The sequence below is a fragment of the Scyliorhinus torazame genome, chromosome 2 (assembly GCF_047496885.1).
Source record: "Scyliorhinus torazame isolate Kashiwa2021f chromosome 2, sScyTor2.1, whole genome shotgun sequence".
NCBI lineage: Eukaryota > Metazoa > Chordata > Chondrichthyes > Carcharhiniformes > Scyliorhinidae > Scyliorhinus > Scyliorhinus torazame.
Genome location: NC_092708.1, coordinates 117,747,289 through 117,768,930, shown reverse-complemented (window position 1 = coordinate 117,768,930; position 21,642 = coordinate 117,747,289). Strand labels below are relative to the sequence as shown.

At 55.0% G+C, this 21,642-nt stretch overlaps 1 protein-coding gene across 1 annotated transcript in view; it reads left to right on the top strand.

Moving 5' to 3' along the window:
• Positions 1 to 21,642, top strand: part of col28a2a (collagen, type XXVIII, alpha 2a) — a 225,029-nt gene that overhangs the window by 47,158 nt on the left and 156,229 nt on the right. Inside the window, exon 11 of the mRNA XM_072475914.1 lies at positions 21,225 to 21,278. Within this exon, the coding sequence (XP_072332015.1) occupies positions 21,225 to 21,278 (54 nt within the window). The remainder of the gene's footprint in view (positions 1 to 21,224; positions 21,279 to 21,642) is intronic.

Here is a 21,642-nt window from a genome sequence, read left to right as displayed (position 1 = left end):
CAAACTGATCCCTCCTCCACTACCCACTTCCTGATTATTGCTATATTCGCCGCCCAGTAATAATTTATAAAATTCGAAAGAGCCAGCCCCCCACGCCACTGCTCTAGCAACACCTTCCTCACCGCCCAAACAAATCCCGAGATCACTGCATTTACTTTTTTAAAGAACGCCTTGGGGATAAAAATTGGAAGGCTCTGAAAGACGAACAGGAACCTCGTGAGGACGTGGATGTCAGTGTTATAGCTGCACAGGAATAGATTGGCTAGTGGCACGGCTAGTTCTGGAACACAAGTCTTCAGTCTACAACTACTTGCAGCTGTAAATAAATCTATGAAATGGCAGGCACCCTACTGTAATAATGGATGGTTGTGAAGGTCCTGCAGCACTAATTTTGTCATGGAAGTCCTCAGGCTTTTAAAAAATATTGGTTCATAGAATGTGGGTGCCACTGGCTTGGCAAGCATATTATTGTACAAGGTCATCTCAGGAAACTCCGGTACAGAATGATAGTTTATTAGCCAATGCATTGGAAGAGTACAACTTCAGAGAAAAATCTCAGGAACTGACTCTGTCCAGTTGAGAAATCAAGTACTACTTATACATTGAAGGTCACATAGGCAAAGCATTATTTACATTCGGACATTGTCTGGTTTGGACATTTACGTTCAACAAGTTGCAGGTATTCGTAAGCCAGAGTATTTTTCACCCTTATTCCTCTACGGCTTCTCTCTAATCTCTTCCCTTGTTGCTAACCGGCTCAGCCTTGGACTACCATCTGTGACTGCTACTTTAGGTCATCGAAAAACAAGTTGCAGAGCTCACCAAAAGAAACAAGATACTGATTTGGGTCCTATAGGTGTCTGTGTTCTTAGCCACATCAGCATGTTGCTGGGTGATGCCTTTACCCTGAGTGTGAAATTTTCCTCAACTGTTCTAAAACACTATATAAGTTCTTTATAAAACACTCCAAGGTTATTTGCCCGAATAAACCATTGTAATTAAACCATATTCAGGGCAGCACGGTAGCATGGTGGTTAGCACAATTGCTTCACAGCTCCAGGGTCCCAGGTTCGATTCCTGGCTTAGTTCACTGTCTGTGTGGAGTCTGCACGTTCTCCCCGTGTGTGCGTGGGTTTCCTCCGGGTGCTCCAGTTTCCTCCCACAGTCCAAAGATGGGCAGGTTAGGTGGATTGGCCCTGCTAAATTGCCCTTAGTGTTCAATATTGCCCTCTGTGTTAGGTGGGGTTACTGGGTTCTGGGGATAGGGTGGAGATGTGGGCTTAGGTGGGGTGCTCTTTCAAAGAGCCGGTGCAGACTCGATGGGCCGAATGGCCTCCTTCTGCACTGTAAACTCTATGAAATCTATTAGTTCTTCTCTTACAGCAGCATTTATTTTACTAAAGAAGCAAACACTACAGCAGCGTCTATTGCCCATCCCTAATTTCCCTTGAGAAGAAGGTGGTGAGCTGCTTCTTGAACTGCTGCAGTCCATGGTGTAGGTACACCACAGTGATATACAGCAGGAGTCCAAGGATTTTGACACAGTGGGCGTAATCTAACGGAAAAGCTTCTAACGGACAAGTGAGCAGAAAATGGCGGAAGCTTCCCAGCAGCTGACCCGGCAAGGCCGTCACCGGTATTTAATGTTAATTGGTCCACTTAACAAGACCCCACAGGCTTCACGCCCCAAATGTCTGTCCTGCTAGCTGATTCGCCGGGCCTGCGCTCGCCAGCCCCCCACTAACGAAGAGGAACAGCACTTAAACCGATCCCGCAGAGGTAATCAAACAGCATGCAGCCATGCCTCCAAGAAGACTGACTCCCAAGATTTGGGGATGCCAATCTGGCCCAACTGTTGGACACGGTGGAGTCGCCGTGGGACACCTTGGGCGCGATTCTCCTCTCCCACGCCGGTTGGGAGAATCGCCTGGGCCGCCGAAATTTCCGGGGCCGCCGGTCCGACGCCCTCCCGCGATTCCCCCAAGCGGTGGGAACAGGCCGGTCGAGTTTCGCAGGCCGGAGAATCGCCGAAGATACCCAAAATGGCGATTCTCCGGCACCCCCGCGATTCTGAGGCCCGGATGGGCCGAGCGGCCAGGCCAAAACGGCGGGTTCCCCCCAGCGCCGTCCACACCTGGTCGCTACAGTCGTGGGCGGTGCGTGTACGCTGGGGGGGCGGCCTGTGGGGGGGCGAGGGGGGATCCTGCACGGGGGGTACCTTGAATGTGGGGTGGCCCGCCGATCGTCGGGCCGTCCTCTCTGAAGGAGGACCTCCTTCCTTCCGCGGCCCCGCAAGATCCATCCCCCATCTTCTTGCGGGGCGGATTTGGTCAGGACGGCAACCACGCATGCGCAGATGACGTCCGTTATGCGGCGCCGGCCACGTCATCTATTCGGCGCCGCTTTTACGCGCGTGACAAGGCCTGGCGCAGGTAGATGACGCGGCCCCGATACTGGCCCATTGTCAGGGCCTGAATCGGTCGGGACCAGGGCCGTTCCGCGCCGTCGTGAACCTCGACGGCGTTCACGATGGCGCGGCCACTTCGGCGTGGGGGTGGAGAATCGCGCCCCTTGTATCCCGCGAGAGGCTCGGCAGGTTAGCCACAGGGCAGTCAGTGCCACGTGGGATGAAGTGGCAGCGGCCCTCAACGCGGGGAGCGTGACCCTGAGGACCGTCACACAGTGCCGCAAAAAGATAAATGACCTCCACTGGGCCACACCGGTGAGTTGGCATCAGCCCTCAGCACTGGTCCCACCTGTCAACCCCGGCCGCTCCCCTCGCGACAACCATATGCATGGCACCACCCCACGCAGCACCATGCCACGTCACACCCAATGCCCAGCAGTGGTGCTGAGCCATGCGCCCCCCCCCCCCCGTCCCGGTGCATGATGCATGCGGCTCACTGTGCCCTCTGTGTCCTGGCAGGAGAAGGTGGCCCAGAACAAATGGGAACGGGCCCAGGAAGGGTCGCGGGGTGCAGGACATCAGAATCATCACCATGTACGAGGAATGGGCCCGGAGGTTGTGGGAGTGGCCGGGGTCAGATCGGTCAACAACGTGAAGATTGGCCTTCGCCACAGAGGTGGGTAACCACCAGTCCCCACCCAGAGGACTGGTCGTATGTGATTTGTACATTTCAACATGTATATATCATATATATTCTGCCCCCCCCCCACTGCCCACATATGGTGGACATGGCCAGTACGCTGCGGAGCATGTTCCAATTGCAGGTGGGCATCACTGAGGTGACCCAGAGCATGTCCCAGTCGCTGGGGGTATGTCCCTGGTGCAGGTGGACCTTTCTGTGGCGCTGCGGAGTATGTCCCAGTCTCAGGTGGGCATTACCAAAGTGCTGCGGGTCGTGTCCCAATCGTGGGACGTGTCCCAGTCTCAAGTGGGCCTGGCCAGTACGCTGCGGAGCATGGCCCAGTCGCAGGTGGGCATCACTGAGGCGGCCCAGAGCATGTCCCAGTCACTGAGTACTGTGTCCCAGATGAGGCTCTGAGGAGCATGGCCCACTCAGAGAGGGACATTGCTGAGGGTTTCGACACCATTGTGCAGTCATTGGTAATTCGCCAAGGCCGGTAGAGCCAGATGACGCAGTCCAGCTGCCCCTCCGTCCCAAAGTGACCTCCAGGGCACTACGGGCACCGACCGGGAGGAGGGGGTGCTGGAGCCTCCCTACGGGGTGGCCACCAGCACCCCCCCTCGACAACTGCACGTCTCGGAGTCCGCATCCGGAACAAGGTGGCACGACAGGGCATGTTCCGCTGGCAAGTGAGCCGGGCAGGGCATTCTGGCCCCAAAGCCCCCAGAATAGGCCTGTCGGGACGCGGTGAGCAGCAGGCTGCCTCCACTGCCGATGTGCATCCTGGGGAAACACCTATAAGTAGTGGCAGAGCTCATAGGGCTAAGCAGATAGCGGATCACTGAGAGGGCACCGGGGTGTGCATAGGGGCGGGGTAGGGGGCAGCACCATCGGGGGTGAGGGGCAGTTGTGGTCACTATTTTCAACAATAAAACACGTTGCACCCGAAACATGTGAAGCCTTTGGAACATTATTCCACAATGTTGTCCAACCTCCAGCTTCCTGCCCCAGCTCGCCTGGGCATCGTAGTCCTGGATCTGTTGGACATTCAGGGAGTGGAACCCCTTCCTGTTGATGTGGGCCATTCCCTGATGTCCTAATTCACACAAGGCGACATGCGTACCCCTTGGGCCTGGGGCATCCCAGCGATCGAGGTGAATCTTGCTGTCCGTGCATCCTGTTGGGCTTGGTCCAGGTCAAAGTTTTTGGCTGAGATTCTCCAGTCCTGCGGCCAAGTTCTGGCGCCGGCATGAAAAGTGGCGCAAGCCACTTCGATGTCAACGGGCCTCACCTGGCAGCTCTCCGCCCCTTCCTAGGTGGCTCGTGCGACGCCGGAGTGGTTTCCACAGCTCCGCTGCGCGAAAGCCGGAATGCCACGGCCGTCGTGAGTTCGCGCATGCGCGTGGGTTTCCGTCTCCGCGCCGGCCCCCAGGCAATATGGCAGAGCACTACAGGAGCCGGAACAGAGGCCCCCCAGGAACTAGCCCGCCCGCCAATCGGTAGGCCCAGATCGCGGGCCAGGCCACCATGGAGGACCCCCTCCCGGGGTCGGAGGCCCCCCCGCCAGGACGGCCCCCGCAGACAGAATTCCGAGGGCCCGCCGGGTGGGACCATATGTAACCCACGCCGGCGGGACTCGGCCGAACTTGGCGGGCACTCGGCCCGTCGAGGCCCGGAGAATCGCCGGGGAGGGGTGCTTTCAACGGCCCCCGACCGGCACGGCAGCCATCCCACGGGCGCCCGAAATTCGGTGCCGGAGAATCGGTGAGCCGGCGTCGGGGCGGCATGGCGCAATTCTCACGTCCCCCCTGGGGATTCTCCAACCCGGCACGATACCGGAGAATCCCGGCCTATATATGTAGCTGCCTGGACAAACATGGAATCTGTGACTTCATGGATGCACTTGTGGACTGTTGGTTGGGATTTGCTGCACCAGTCAAGCCCTGGAATTATCCTCGGGTGTAAAGGTTCAGGGCTGCGGTGACCATGGTGGCCACCGGGAATGGGTTTCCTCCTCCGAGTGGTACCAATGACACAGATGCCGCAGTGTCCCTTTGTTGAGGCGGAGCCTCCTGCGGTACATGCTGTCTGTCATCTATTCGAATGACCTGTACACCTTGTGCTGTCACCGGCCTCCCCCTTGGGGACCCTCCTTGGCCTGATAGGCGGCCGGGTCCTCAGAGTATGGGACAGGGCCCTGCACATGGGCTGCCGCCTCGAACCACTGTCAAAGCTGCTGCCGCCGCCATCTCCGGCATCTGGCCAACTGGCACTGCGATGGCAGCTTCCGCTAGGTCCAAGTCATCATCCATCCTGTGTAATATCTGTAAGGAATTGACGAGAATGAGGGACAGTCACACAGCAATGGCCTCCAACTCATTACCCTCCAGTCCCCATGGCTCTCCCCTCTCACATCCCCTGCTATCACTCAGGGTGTTGTCCAACACACCCTGTGATGCACAATCAATTGCACAAAGACTAAAGTTGGATACAACTGTGGCTTTATTACAGTCAGATGCGTGGCCTCCTGCTGCAGCTGGCGAAATGGCAGGGCACTGGAGGTCATGCATATTTATACAGTTCTCTGTGGGCGGAGCCAGCCGGCAGGAGCTACCCCGACCTGTAGTGCAGGTCCTACCTTACATCTCCTATTACAGTGGTTCACCACATTCACCCCCTGTTAAAAATGAGTCCGGTGGGGGTGACGTGAAACTATATACAATTAGTGCAATTATGTACAGTGGTAGGGAAAGAAAAGTCCATGTTGACGGTCCGGAGTCCATCAAAGGTTCAGCCGGTCCGGTGCTTTGGTGCTTCGTTGGGAGCGGCGCAACGGTGGCGGCGAAGTCGGTGCTGGCGGTGGTGGACGTGGCACCGATGGCAGTGGTGGCGGTGCTGATGCTGGCCAGTCATCGGGGAACTCCGGGAGCATGCAGAAGTCCTCTTCGTCCTCTTGTGCGGAAAAGGGGAGGTGGGGGGTGCTCTGGTGGGGTCAATATTGGCGGCGCGGTAGGAGGTTGGGGGGGGGGGGCGCATTGGTGGGGGGGGGTGTTGGGGTGGAACCTGACGGTGCCAGGTCCCTGAGTGAGACAGTATCTTGGCGGCCGTCGGGGAACTCAATGTAGGCATATTGAGGGTTGGCGTGGAGCAGGTGAACCCTGTCAACCAAGGGGTCCGCCTTGTGGAGTCGGACGTACCTACGGAGAAGGACCGGTCCTGGAGCAGCGAGCCAAGTCGGGAGCGACACACCGGATGTGGACTTCCTGGGGAAGGTAAAAACACGTTCATGGGGTGTGTTATTAGTGGCGGTGCACAATAGTGACCGGATGGAGTGCAGAGCGTCAGGGAGGACCTCCTGCCAGCGAGAGGCTGGGAGGTTCCTGGACCGTAGGGCCAGCTGGACGGCCCTCCAAACCATCCCATTCTCCCGTTCTACTTGCCCATTTCCCCGGGGGTTATAGCTGGTCGTCCTGCTGGAGGCTATTAACCTGCTGAGCAGGAACTGACGCAGCTCATCGCTCATGAATGAGGATCCCCTGTCACTGTGGATGTAGGCGGGGAAACCGAACAGAGCGAAGATGGTGCTGAGGGCCTTGATGATGGTGGCAGACATCCTACCGGGGCTTGGGATGGACAAGGGGAATCTGGAGTACCCATCGACCATACTGAGAAAATACGTGTTACGGTCGGTGGAGGGGAGGGGCCCTTTGAAATCCACGCTGAGGCGTTCAAAGGGGTGGGAAGCCTTCACCAGGTGCGCACGGTCGGCCGGTCGAAGTGCGGCTTGCACTCCGGACAGACCTGGCAGTCCCTGGTGACTGTCCTTACTTCCTCGACGGAGTAGAGCAGATTGCGAGCTTTGACCAGATGGTACAATCGAGTGACCCCCGGGTGACAAAGGCTGTTGTGTAGGGCCCGGAGTCAGTCTACTTGTGCGCTGGCACATGTACCTCGGGAGAGGGCGTCTGGGGGCTCGTTGAGCTTACCGGGGCGATACAAGATCTCGTAATTATAGGTGGAGAGCTCGATTCTCTACTGCAAGATTTTATCATTTTTGATCTTGCCCCGCTGTGTGTTATTGAACATGAAGACTACCGACCGTTGGTCCGTAAGGAGAGTGAATCTCTTACCGGCCAGGTAATGCCTCCAATGCCGCACAGCTTCAACGATAGCTTGAGCCTCCTTCTCGACGGATGAGTGTCGGATTTCAGAGGCATGAAGGGTGCGGTAAAAGAATGCCACGGGCCTGCCTGCCTGGTTTAGAGTGGCGGCAAGGGCGATGTCTGAAGCGTCGCTTTCTACTTGAAAAGGCAGTGACTCGTCCACTGCGCGCATCCCGGCCTTGGCGATGTCTGCTCTGATGCAGGCGAAAGCGTGTTGTGCCTTGGCCGCGAGGGGGAATTGAGTGGACTGGATGAGTGGGCGGGCCTTGTCCGCATAGTTTGGGACCCACTGAGCGCAGTAGGAAAAGAACCCCAGGCAACTCCAGGGGCTGTTTGAGGGCCTTTGGGCAGTGGGGGAGGGGAAGTTCCATGAGGGGGCGCATGCGGTCGGGATCGGCCCCGAGAAGTCCGTTTTGGACGATATAGCCGAGAATGGCTACCCGGGTCGTGCTGAACACACACTTCTCTTTGTTGTAGGTCAGGTTGAGAAGAGTGGCAGTGCGGAGGAATTTATCGAGGTTGGCATCGTGGTCCTGCTGGTCATGGCCGCAGATGGTGACATTATCTAAGTACAGAAAGGTGGCCTGCAAACCGTACTAGTCGACCATTTGGTCCATCTCTCTTTGGAAGACCGAGACCCCATTTGTGACACCGAAAGGGACCCTAAGGAAGTGGTAGAGGCGACCGTCCGCCTCAAAGGCAGAGAATGGCCGGTCCGACTTCCGGATGGGGAGCTGGTGGTAGGTGGATTTCAGGTCAATCGTTGAGAAGACCCGGTACTGCGCAATCTGATTGACCATATCAGATATGTGTGGGAGGGGGTACGTGTTGAGCTGCGTGTACCTATCGATGGTCTGGCTGTAGTCCACGACCATCCTGTGTTTCTCCCCAGTTTTAACCACTACCACTTGGGCTCTCCAGGGGCTGTTGCTGGCCTCGATAATACCCTCCTTAAGCAGCCGCTGGACTTCGGACCTGATGAAGGTCTTGTCTGGGTGCTGTACCGTCTGCTCCTAGTGGCAATGGGCTTGCAATCCACAGTTAGATTTGCAAAAAGGGAGGGGGGGATCGACCTTGAGGGTCGCAAGGCCGCAAACGGTAAGGGGGGGTAAGGGCCCGCCGAATTTGAGGGTGAGGCTCTGGAGGTTGCACTGGAAGTCCAGGCCCAACAGGAGTGCAGCACAGAGATTAGGAAGGACATAGAGGCGGAAGTTACTAAATTCTACGCCCTGGACCGTGAGGGTGACTGTACAAAAGCCTCGGATCGGGACAGAGTGGGATCCGGATGCTCGGGAGATCCTTTGATTGGCAGGGTGGACCGCAAGGGAGCAGCGCCTTACCGTATCTGGGTGAACGAAGCTTTCGGTGCTCCCGGAGTCCAGCAGGTACTAGGTCGCGTGGCCATTGATTTTAACCGTCGTCGACGCGGTGGGCAGGTTGTGCAGGCGAGATTGGTCCAGCGTAATCGAAGCGAGGTGCGGGTAGCCATCGGATGTTTCGGGTGGCGAGCGTGTGCGGTTCCGATGTCGGGATGTCCGGGGACCCTGTGGGGACCAAGTTGGCGGCACCCTTGGTGCGCACATTGCGGGGTCGGGACAAGATGGCGGCGCCCATGGGGCGCACGTGGCCGAAGGGGGACAAGATGGCGGCGCCCATTGGTTGCACATGGACCCGTGAGGAGAAGATGGCGGCTCCCATTGTGGGTCTGGCGTGGGGGAGGGGGCGATAGCGGGCGCGATCGCAGCGACTGCGCGGGCCTGGCACACGGCCGCAAAGTGGCCCTCTTTACTGCAGGCTTTACAAACGGCAGTGCGGGCCGGGTAGTGTTGGCGGGGGTGCTTCTGCTGACCACAGGAGTAGCAGCGGGGACCCCCAGGGTGCGCGGATCGGCGTGCGGCGCAGGCGTATTGCGAAGGCTGGTCCCCGGCTGAGGAGGTCGTCGGCAGGGTCCAGGAGGAGTAGGAAGGGGTAGAAGGGTGGGCAGCGCAGCGGGAGAGGTACGATTCTACGTTACGGGATGCGACCGTCATGGAGGGCGCCAAAGTTTTCGTCTCCGCCAGTTCGAGCGTGGCCCCTTCCAGCAATCGTTCTCGGATGCGGTCCGACGCAATCCCCATCACGAAGGCATCGCGCATGAGGAGATCCGCGTGTTCAGCAGCCATGACGGCCTGACAGTCACAGTCCCGGACGAGTGGAATTAGGGCCCGCCAGAAGTCTTCGATGGACTCACCAGGTAGTTGCGAGCGAGTGGCAAGTACATGCCTGGCAAAGAGTGTGTTCGCCTTCTACGCGTAGTGTTCCTTAAGGAGTTTCATTGCTTTTGTGTAAGTCGTGGCGTCTTGTATCAACAGGAACACGCTGGAGCTCAGTCTGGAGTACAGGACGTTTATCTTCTGAGCCTCCGTTGTCTCGGGGTCCGCCGCGTTGATGTAAGCCTCAAAACATGCTAGCTAGTGAGTAAAGTCTTTCCTGGCGTTGGGCTAGTGCGGATCCAGCTGCAGGCGATCAGGCTTAATTCTGATATCCATTCTGTGGAAAATCTGACTGTAATAAATTGATGCCCGATCAATTGCACAAAGACTAAAGTTGGGTACAACTGTGGCTTTATTACAGTCAGATGCGTGGCCTCCTGCTGCAGCTGGCGAAATGGCAGGGCACTGGAGGTCATGCATATTTATACAGTTCTCCATGGGCGGAGCCAGCCGGCAGGAGCTACCGGTGAACCTGTAGTGCAGGTCCCACTTTACATCTCCTATTACAGTGGTTCACCACACCCTGTACCCCCCCCCCCCCCCCCCCACCCCGGGGCTCCAGCAGAAGCCCCAGGCACCAGCGTCTATCCCAGACACCCCCTAGTAACGTTATCTGGACCAGGCGCTGGTTCCCTCCCTGGCGCACACACCCACTCTCTGGTTGTCCAGTGCTGAGGCTCAGCTCTTGGGTGTTTGGATGTTGGCTGCTGCCTCTGTGGTGTTGAAGCTCCCGGCAGTGTCCAGGCCTCCCGGTCTGGTTGGATTGTGTAGCATGACACATGTATTCACGGGAGTGCACTTGGGTATATTTTAGTTTAATCACAGTTCACGTGTCACAACAACCATAAATGTACAAGGAAATGACACTGTGCTATATACACAGGCACCCATGCATAACAAAGCATCAGTACAAATGCAAAACCATAACAGTAAAACAAGAACCAAACAGTACAAATAAGGTACCAACATCCAAATCAATCTGCCATTCCATCCCCCTCCGCACCTCCCAGCAGCTGACCAACCGGAAAGTCATACTGACGCGGAGCATGGCAGAAGAGAGGGAGAGCACTCCATTTTGGATTCCTGCCACAGACAAAGAGGCTGCGCCTGACAAAAATACGGCCTTGAAACAGGCAACAGCATAGTGAGGTTACCAGCATCTGAGCCAACTCGCGCTCTCTCCCTTACATGCAGCTACCAGCCGCAGGACATGGCAGAAGAGCGAGTGAACATCCCTTTCTTGACTCCCGCCTTAAACAAAAGGGTCTGTGGCTAACAAACATATGACCTCCAGCCATTGAACATTAAACAGCCAGAAATATAACAAATTTACCAGCATCTGAGCCAACTCGGGCTCTCTCTCCCCTTCTCGCAGTGCCCAGCTTCAAGGCATGGTGGTAGAACGAGTGAACATCCCTTTCCGGACTCCCGCCTCAGACAAAAAGGGCTGCAGCTAACAAACACACGGTCTCCAGACATTAAGCATTAAACAGCAAGCTACCAGCATCTAAGCCAACTTACCCTCTCTCCCCTTTCCACAACTCCCAGTCACAAGGCATGGCGGAAGAGCGAGTGAACACCCCTTCCCCTCCCTGCAGTGTCCAGCTGCAAGTCATGCCAGAGTGAATACCCCTTTCCGGACTCAGACAAAAGAGGCTGTGGCTAACAGACACACGGCCTCCAGGCATCAACCAAAAATACAAAACCCCTCCCACCCCCGCACAATCAGAGACTGGGGTGGGAGAGTGAGAGCACTCCCTCCCCCTCCCAAGCACTGGCAGTAGGTCATCTTACTCCCTCCCTTTCCTTGCTCCAGGCCTCAGAAGCAAAAAGGGGCTGTAGCAAACAAGCCCCAGGCATTTAACAAGAAACAGCAACAATATAGGAACAAGCGTATGACTTCCGAACATTAAACAATATGCAATAGTACAAAAGCACCAGCAATTTACACGGCTTCCAAACTTGAAACTGAAAACAGTCATCATCACACTAAAGCTGACAACATCCATCAAAGGCGTGTCTTCATGACCTCCAAGGAGTCCAGTTGAGGTGAGCCACCACCCTCCTCCCCCTGCAGCCACTACATCTGGTCACCTGCTCCACCAGTCCTTGGTCCAGGCCACAGAAACAGAAGAGCCAGGAACAACACATGGCTTCTAGTCATGAAACATTGAACAGTCAGCAATTCAAATAAAAGCACCAGCAAATGACAAAGCAGTCCTTCAAACCTCCAGCAAGTTGTGCAGTTGATTCGGGCCGCCACCCTTTCTTCCAAAGCACCAGCAGCAGGACACCTGATTTCCTTCCTCTCCTTGCCCAGGCCACAGAGAAAGAGGCAGTAATAGCAACGCACGGCTTCCAGACATGAAACATTGAATAGGCAGCAGTACAGATAAAAGCACCAGCAAGCTGCAAAGCAGACTGCATTCCTTGAGCAAGTCACTCGGGTGAAACTGCCGTTACCCTTTCCCCTTTCCTTCCTCACTTCAGGCAACTCTTTCACATTCTTCTGCTATTTTAACGGAAGAATCAGTTTGCTTTAATTTAGGATTAAATATAAAAGTTGATGAAAGCTAAATGTGGTCATAAATATTTTTAAAGAAAGATTCAATGGTAAAGCAAAGCTCTTATTGACTATGTCTCACTGCCAATAATTCTCTTGGACACGTCAACTATGCACGGTTCATTGGGAGCAGATTATAGTAGTATGTTTAGTCATTTTGACTGATCTCACTTGTCAATGGCTGCAGTCTTAAGCCACAGTAAATAAAATCAGCAGGCTTGATGAACTGGATGAAAATGCTATCAAATGAATTAGCGGCAATTCCGCTAGCTACAACACTTAGAAATGTTTCCGGAGAATCGCGGCCATAGAATTATTTTCAAGACTGGGGAGCTGAAACCCGCTTGCCAGACCGGCTCCTCCGAGATCGGGCCACCATTTTGAAAGATGCCCCATTCTTTAAGAGGGCTTGTGGGTTCCCCCCCACACATGGGTATTACCCCACACCCCACCCAAGTGATGGCACCCTGTTATGGGGTAGCTGAGAACCCCCCCCCCTTTTCAGGCCTTCCCACTCCCGTTTTGGGCCCTGCTTCCAGGACCCCCACATTTCACTCCCCCCACCTCCCCCAACCTTCCAGAGGCCCCTTCATACCCGCCCTGCACCCCCCTACCATTCATACCCCTCCTCCACACTCCTTTCATGGGCATGGCTCCCCCAGGAGCTTGGCAATGGCAGTCTGGGGTGCCACCCTGGCAGTGTTAGTGCCGGCTTTGCTATGCCGTCTGGGGTGCCAGCCTGGCAGTGCCGAAGTGCCCACATTCCAGCGGGAGGCTGGGAGCCACTTTGCCCTGTCCCTGACCACCCAAAGGCCGCCGATGGCCCAGGAGAGCCCACCCCCTCCGCCCCCCGGGTGACGTTCCTCTGGTCCACGTCTGTGCGGACTAGTACTGAATGGTGCCCGGCTGGGGACTCTCTGGAGAGGCTGTTAGGTGGGTTTAAAATCGACTTAGGCACACAAGGCTTGGTCATGCCCATTGTGGACGTGATCCTGATCGTGTCGCCTCGCAAAGTCTGAATACATCTTGCGAAGGTCATGATTCTTTGGCCTAATTGCACTCTTGTTCGAGCAAAACGAGGCAGGCGAATAGCGGAAGTGGCCGAAAACAAGAACTGCGCCAAGCGCCAAACAGTTTGCGATGCAACAATCCCACCCCCCTAGGCTAAATCGGGACCTGGCCGTAACGTGGCGAGAAACCAATAATCACCACTTAAGCTCTATTTCCATACAATTAATGGGAGCCACCCCATATCCAACAGCCTCCCGTCATTTATCGGCCTCCCCAGCAAGTGCTCACGCTGGCGCCGATTAATACTCCTTTTGAAAAACATGAACCTGACGGAAGAGATTCTGTGGGGAGCCGAGGAAGTGAGTAGCCATCTTTGCTCGCAGGCAAAGAACCCGGGGTCACTGGGCTTGCCACCCCAGTGTTCGGCAAGGAGTGGGAGAACCTCAGCTGGGGGCGGGAACCCCGGGGGAGTGGGGGCCCTCCACAGTGATGGAACGCCGTGGGTGGGTGGGGGGGGGGGGGGGCGAACCAGGGGCAACCGCGTGTGGCACCACCATGCCAACCCCTGGATCGTGTGTACCCATTCCGGGCCAACCCATGTTCTTGCCTGTCTGCCCCACCGACCACCCATAATCCCCATCGACTGCCGAGGCCTCTGACCGTGAACTGAAGGCTATTGCTTATAGGGAATTGGCAATCGTGATTAAGTGAGTACTTCACACAACCCAAGTGGATCCCTGTAGGTGGGCGGGCCATGTAGCATGTGGGAGTCATTGCCTAGCAATACAATCAGGCCGTGATGCATGGACACTATGCCTGAACACTGGGATGTAACACCACACCTGCAGCAGCCAACATCCGAACACCCAGGGGATGTGTTACATCACTCCAGGGTGCTGGGACTGTGTCGGCTATGTCAGCCGGTCATTGTCGGGGTCAGGGGGCGATGATAACCTGTAGAGAGCTGAGTGCTGGTGCTCCTCAATCTTTTATTTTAATAAACATTTTATTGAGGTATTTCTGGTATAGAAACAACAAAATAGACAAGATACACGAAACCATAAACATAGTGCAAAAACCGTTTACCTTTCGTACAGGTCCCACCCTTATTGACCCCCTACTCTAATCTAAAGTACTCCCCCCACCCTCCGTCTGCTGACGATTAGTTTTCCTCAAGGACTTCGACGAACGGTTGCCACCTCCGGGCGAACCCTAACAGTGACCCTCTCAAGGCGAGCTTGATTTTCTCCAAACAGGGAAAGCTAGCCATGTCCGATAGCCAGGTCTCCGACTTCGGGGGCTTTGAGTCCCTCCAAGCTAATAGTATCCGTCTCCGGGTTACCAGGGGAGTAAAGGCCAAAACGTCTGCCTCTTTCTCCTCCTGGATTCCCGGGTCTTCAGCGCCACCCTTGTTTTTACCACAGTGGACATGACGTCCGCAAACCCCTGCCAAAATCCCCTAAGCTTTGGACATGTCCAAAACATGTGTTGGATGGTTCGCCGGTCCTCCCGCACATTTTGCGCACTTGTCCTCTACCCCAAGAATCTGCTCATCCGGGCCACTGTCATGTGAGCCCGGTGCACCACCTTAAATTGTATCAGGCTGAGCCTGGCACATGTTGCGGACGCGTTGACTCTACTCAACGTGTCTGCCCATAAACCATCCTCTATCTCACTTCCCAGCTCCTCCTCCCACTTACGCTTCAGCTCCTCGGTCTGTGTCTCCTCCAACCCCTTAAGCTCCTTATAGATGTCCGAAATGCTCCACTCCCCTACCCACCCTCTGGAAATTACCCTGTCCTGAATCCCCCTCAGCGGTAGGAGCGGGAAGGTTGCCATCTGCTTACGAAGGAAGTCCCGCACCTGCAAGTATCTAAATTTGTTTCCCCTTGCCAGCCCAAACTTTTCCTCCAGCACCCTCATACTCGGAAAGCTACCCTCTATGAACACATTCCCCATCCTCTCAATCCCCACTCTCCGCCATACCCGAAACCCCCAATCCATACTCCCCGGGGCAAACCGATGGTTATCACAAATTGGGGTCCAGACCGATGCTCCCACATGCCACCTCCACTGGCCCCAGACTCTCAGGGCCGCCACCACCATGGGACTGGTGGAGTACCGCGCTGGCAAGAGCGGCAGAGGCGCAGTTACCAATGAACCCAGACTGGTACCCTTACAAGAAGCCGCCTCCATCCGCACCCACGCCGACCCCTCCCCCACCACCCACCCACTTCCTGATTATGGCTATGTTAGCCGCACAGTAATAGTTGCTAAAATTTGGCAGCGCCAGCCTGCCCTCTCCCCGGCTCTGCTCGAGCATTACCTTCCTTACCCGCGGGGCCTTGCCCGCCCAGACGAAGCTCGTGATCACCCTGTTGACCCGCTTAAAAAAGGGCCGCGGAATAAAAATGGGGTGACATTGAAATAAAAACAGGAATCTCGGGAGGACCGTCATCTTCACCGTTTGTATCCTCCCGGCCAGCGACAACGGGAGCGTATTCCATCTCCGGAAATCGTCCTTCATTTGGCCCACTAACCGGGCCAGATTCAATTTATGCAGCCGGTCCCATTCCCGCAGCACTTGGATGCCCAGGTACCTAAAACTACTCCCTACTGACCTAAACAGCAGTTCCCCCAGTCGCCCCTCCTGTCCCCTCGCCTGAACCACAAACATCTCAGTCCTATCCATGTTTAGCTTATACCCTGAGAACCGGCCAAATTCCCCTAAAATCTTCATGATTTCCTCCATCCCCTCCACTGGGTCCGAAACATACAGAAACAGATCATCCGCATAGAGTGAAACCCTGTATGTGTCGTCCCCCCCCCACCCCCAGACCAGTCCCCTCCAGCCCCTTGAAGCTGTCAGAGCGATTTCCAACGGCTCTATAGCCAGTGCAAACAACAGTGGGGAGAGGGGGCATCCCTGTCTCGTCCCCCGGTGCAGTCTAAAGTAGTCCGAAGTTGTCCTGTTCGTCCGCACACTTGCCACCGGAGCCTGATACAGTAACCTGACCCAGTCAATAAAGCCCCGCCCAAATCCGAACCGTCCCAGTACCTCCCACAGATAGTCCCATTCTACCCGATCAAAAGCCTTTTCTGCATCTATTGCGATCACTACCTCAACCTCCCTACCTTCCGGGGGCATCATGATCACATTTAACAGCCTTCTTACATTGACCACCAACTGCCTGCCCTTAACAAACCCCGTCTGGTCCTCCCCAATAACGTCCGGAACACAGTCCTCGATCCTGGAGGACAAGATTTTGGCCAGCAACTTAGCATCCACATTCAGCAGGGAGATCGGCCTGTAGGACCCACACAGCTCCGGGTTCTTGTCCCGCTTAAGAATCAGCGAAATCGTTGCCTGTGGCATCGTCGGGGGCAGCACCCCTCATTCCCTTGCCTCATTGAACATCCTCAACAACACCAGCCCCAGTATCCCCGAGAACGTTTTATAGAACTCCACTGGGTACCCGTCCGGACCCGGGGCTTTACCCGCCTGCATGGCCTTCAAGCTTTCCACTATCTCTTCCAGCCCAATTGGGGCCCCCGGCCCTTCTACCCGCTCTCCGTCCACCGTTGGGAAATTCCGCCCCTCCATCCCGTCATCCCCTCCAGCCCTGTCGGGAGTTCCGACCTGTACAGCCTGCTGTAAAAATCTCTAAACGCCTTATTCACCCCTACTGAATCACCAACTAGGTTCCCATCTCCGTCCTTTACTTTCCCGATCTCCTTAGCTGCCTCCCTCTTCCTAAGCTGCTATGCAAGCATTCTGCTGGCCTTCTCCCCGTGTTCATAAATCGCTCCCCTCGCCTTTCTCAGCTGCCCCACCGCTCTCCCTGTGGTCAGCAAGCTAAACTCCGCCTGCAGCCTCCGCCGTTCTCTCAGGAGCCCTGCCTCTGGGGTCTCCGCATACCTCCTATCGATCTGTAATATCTCCTCTACCAGTCAGTCCGTCTCTGCCCTGCCAACCTTCTCCCTATGAGCCCGGATCGAGATCAGCTCCCCCCTTACCACCGCCTTCAGTGCTTCCCAAACCACCGCTGCCGAAGTTTCCCCCCGTGTCATTGACCTGCAGGTAGCTCTGAATACATTTCCTCAGCCGCTCGCACACCCCTTCATCCGCCAAAAGTCCCACATCTCAACTCCAGTGCGGGCGCTGATTACTGTCTTTACTAACCTGCAGGTCAACCCAGTGCGGAGCATGGTCTGAGATTGTGATCGCCGCGTACCCCGTGTCCACTACCCCAGCCAGAAAGACCCTGCTCAAAATAAAGAAATCAATCCGGGAATACGCTTTATGCACGTGTGAGTAGAAGGAGAACTCCTTCTCCCTCGGCTGCCCAAATCTCCATGGATCCACCCCCTCCCCCATCAGCTCCATGAACCCTCTATGTTCCTTTGCCATTGCTGGCACCCTGCCCGTTTTTGAGCTTGAACGGTCTAAGCCCGGGTCCATAACTGTGTTGAAGTCCCCTCCCATGACCAACCTGTGCGAGTCCAGGTCCGGTATCTTCCCCAGCATTCTCTTTATAAACTCCACATCATCCCAATTTGGCGCATATACATTCACTAATACCACCTGCACCCCCTCCAGTTTCCCACTGACCATAATGTACCAACCTCCCACATCCGAGACTATTCTACCCACCTCAAACACCACCCGCTTATTGATCAGGAATGCGACCCCTCTAGTCTTTGAATCAAGTCCCGAGTGAAACACCTGACTGACCCAGCCTTTCCTCAGTCTAACCTGGTCCGTTACCTTAAGGTGCATCTCCTGCAACATTACCACGTCCGCCTTCAATCCCCTAAGATGCACGAACACACGTGCCCTTTTGACCGGCCCATTTAACCCTCAAACATTCCAGGTGATCAGCCTAGTTGGGGGGCTCATTTCCCACCCACCCCCCTCCACCGATCAGTCATCCCCTTTTTTTAGGCCCACCACCAGCCCGTGGTCCGCGCCTCCACCGATCAATCCCCAGGCAGCCCCCGACCTCCTCTCTGTCCCTCAGCCCAAGTCACTCCCTCGCCAGCAGAACATTCACCCCCCCTCCCCCTGCCCCCCCAGCAACAACACTGTGTAACCCAATCCCTTTCCTAAAGCAAACATATGCACACACCCCACTGCGCTTCCGAGAGCTAGCTCACCCAGCTAGCTTGGTGGCCCCCATCCCCGGTGCCAGATAGTCTCCCATCTATTGTTCTCTTCCCACCCTACCCCCTGCTCATTCAAACAAACTCCAACATCAAACAATCCCCACACAATTGCCCAACAGAAAAACACCAAGATCAAAACTAGCACACCACCCTCCCCCAACAGTGCAAATGAAAACCTAAACTCACTCAGCTCCACTGCTGGTTCCAAGCAGAATGAGAAACTTTTTACAAAAATAGAGAGACAAAACAGAGAAAACAGAAACATGAACGTTGCAGCCAAGTTCAAAAGTTCTCAGTCCTTCGTCAGCCCTTTCTTTTTTGCAAAGTCCAACGTGTCCTCAGGCGACTCAAAGTAAAAGTGCTGATCCTCATGCGTGACCCAGAGACAGGCTGGGTATAACAGTCCAAACTTCACCTTCTTCTTGAAAAGGATCGCCCTGATCTGATTGAAGCTTGCTCTCCTCCTGGCCACCTCCACACTCAGGTCTTGGTAAACCCGCAGGATACTATTGTCCCATTTTCAGCTCCGTGTCTGCTTGGCCCACTGTAGAATACACTCCTTATCCGAGAACCTGTGAATCTCATCACCATAGCCCTCGGGGGGTCTCCCATTCGCAGCTTCTTCGCAGGTGCTCTCTGAGCCCTATCCACCTCCAAGGGCCGGGAGAATGCCCCATCCGCCAGCAGCACCTCAAACATGCCTGCGACATATGCCCCAGCGTCCGTTCCATCGGACCCCTCCGGGAGCCCGACAATTCTTAGGTTCTGCCGGCGGGACCTATTCTCTAGGTCCTCCACTTTCTCCAGGAGCTTCTTCTGCTGGTCCCTCAGCATCCCCACCTCCAGCTCCACCACAGTCTGATGTTCCTCCTGCTCAGCCAGTGCCTTCTCCACCTTCTGGATCGCCCGGTCCTGGGCATCCAACCTGAGCTCGTCGCTCAATCGACGCTTTTATCGGGTCCAAGCAGTCCCGTTTCTGCGTAGCAAAACCCTCCTGAATGACTTGCATCAGCTGCTCCATAGACTGCTGTGTCGACAAGCCAGAGGTTCGCCCCTCCGCCATGCTGTCCCCTGTTGCAACTACAGCCCAAGCCTTTTCTGTCTTCCTATTTCTGCCCTTACGAACACTTCTAGTCCTTTTCTCCATGCACCGAAGTGGGAATTCAGTAGAGAATTGCCACTGACATCCGTTTTGCAATTCAAGTCCGTTAAAAGATCGTGTAAAAAGGTCCAAAAGTCCAACCAGAGCGGGAGCCACCAAATGTGCGACTTACTCCTTCATAGCCGCCACACCGGAAATGGTGCTCCTCAATCTATGCCATAGTTTGACCTCTGCCTGTCTGCTGAGCGATCGCCCACACCCATCACCTGCACGCCGTGTGCCTGGGAAGGGGGGGGATGCTTGAAGGGTTGGGCCAAGGGTTCGGAGGTCAGCCCACATTGCGGAAGAAAGTGACAGAGACGTCATACTGGTTGTGCACAAGGATGTTTAATGCGTTATACAATTCCCCACTCTCCCGATGGTGGATTCCCCCTCACCCCTTACCTACTCTCCCTCATCTAGTGCACCCAGTGATCCTCAATGTGCTTAGCCCTCTTAGCTCTACCGCTACAACTGAAGTGGAGACAGACAGCTGCTTACATCATCCCATGACCTTCGATGACCCTGGCAGGTGTCCTCAGGGGGCTCTGGGACTGGAGGGCCCCGGTGCACTTGTCGGAGGCACATGCACAACCGTGTTGCCCTGTCCTGCGTGCTGACTGTGAGACACTGCCTCATTAGAGGGTTGGAACTCGGGGGGAGGGGGGGTGGGGTCAGGGTTGTCACCCAGCACCCCCCCTTTTGGTCAGTGCCCAAAGGACCCTGGGGTTCACCTTGAGACGAAAGGGCAGAAGACCTTCAACTGCTGTCTCGCCTGAGGGTTCCTGTCTTCACCTGATGTGCATCATCAGCTGTGTGGTGCTCACCAGATTGTGCCCCAGAGGCCTGACCATGAACATTTCCCACCAAGGTGCATGTATCTAAGCTGGTGGAGGGTGGAGATGACAGCTGTGACGCCTCGATCATGTCTTCTTCGGAGCTCCCCTCCGAGGTGGTCTCCTGGGAGGCTGGAGGGGGCCACCCAGGATGGGGCGCTCCATCGGCTGCAGGACCTGCAGGAGAATGGACATGTGGTCAGTGGGAGGGATGGGTCAGTCACTAAGGTGATAATAACTCCAGTTTGATAGGTCCCCCAGGTGGGGCCTAGTGGTTCCTCACCTCTGCAACTTCCACCAACCTCCGTGTGGGTGACAGTTCTGTCCTCTGCCACCCCAGTCACCTCCAGGGCCAGCTCCTCGAAGGAGGAGAAGATTCTTATGTCCGGTATGCCTCCGCCAGTCTGGGCCCTCTCCTGACGACTGTGGAGGAGCTTTTCCTGAGGAGAAACAGAGAGGGCATCGTTAGCCACACGCGTGGTTCACAGTGGTGGGAGGAGGGATGTGAAGGAATGGTGGGGGGGGGGGCGGTTGGAAGGAGAGGGGGGGTGAAGGGAGGGTTGAAGGGAGTGGAGGATGAAAGGAGGTTGAAGGGAGAGGGGGTTGAACGGAGAGGGAGGGTTGGGGGCTGCAGGAGAATTGGCGTGGGTTGGATGCTTGTGTGGAGGCAGAAAAGTCTTAGGATGGGGAGGGGGGTGTCGGTGGGTGTTGGTGTCTATCAGAGTGTCAGTCTGACACGGATTGTCACTGAGGAAGTTACGGGATTTATTATGTCAGTTCCTATTTAACCATTAGACCATTTTTGAAATTGGCATTGTGTAAAACATCTGATAATCTGATGTGAAATTTATTTGATGCTTTATCAACTTGTGGCATGACATTATATACTAATCATTTAATAAGTAAATAGGCTCTCAATTCCATGGAACAATTTGAAACAAATTCTGCAATATGTTGCACTAACATTCATAATATGCTATATGTTTATTTTGTTACATTTTAGGGTTATCCTGGATCCCCTGGGGACCAAGGACCTGCAGGTTTTCAAGGAAAAAAGGTAATTTTTATTTAGATTTTGTCAATTAAAACACAAAGAAGGCATGAAAAGTGAAGCTCAATTTATGTTATCAGCATCGGCCTTCTGCCAAAGCCTGAATTCATAGTCAGGTAAATAATTTTATTTTTGCCTTCAGCATTGCCTATTTTTATTATGTAACTTTTCAGTTTTATTGAAGAATCTGATTAGGACTGCAGCTATATTGTTGTGATTTGTTTACTGTGTGATCAGAGCTAACAAGGAAAAACATTGACCAAAATTACGGAAACATGGTTGGTTGTTTGAGTGTTTTGCATAATTTATGTGTACCAGCTGGGTATTGGGACCTGTCCTTTCCCTGATATATATTAATGATCTAGATCTT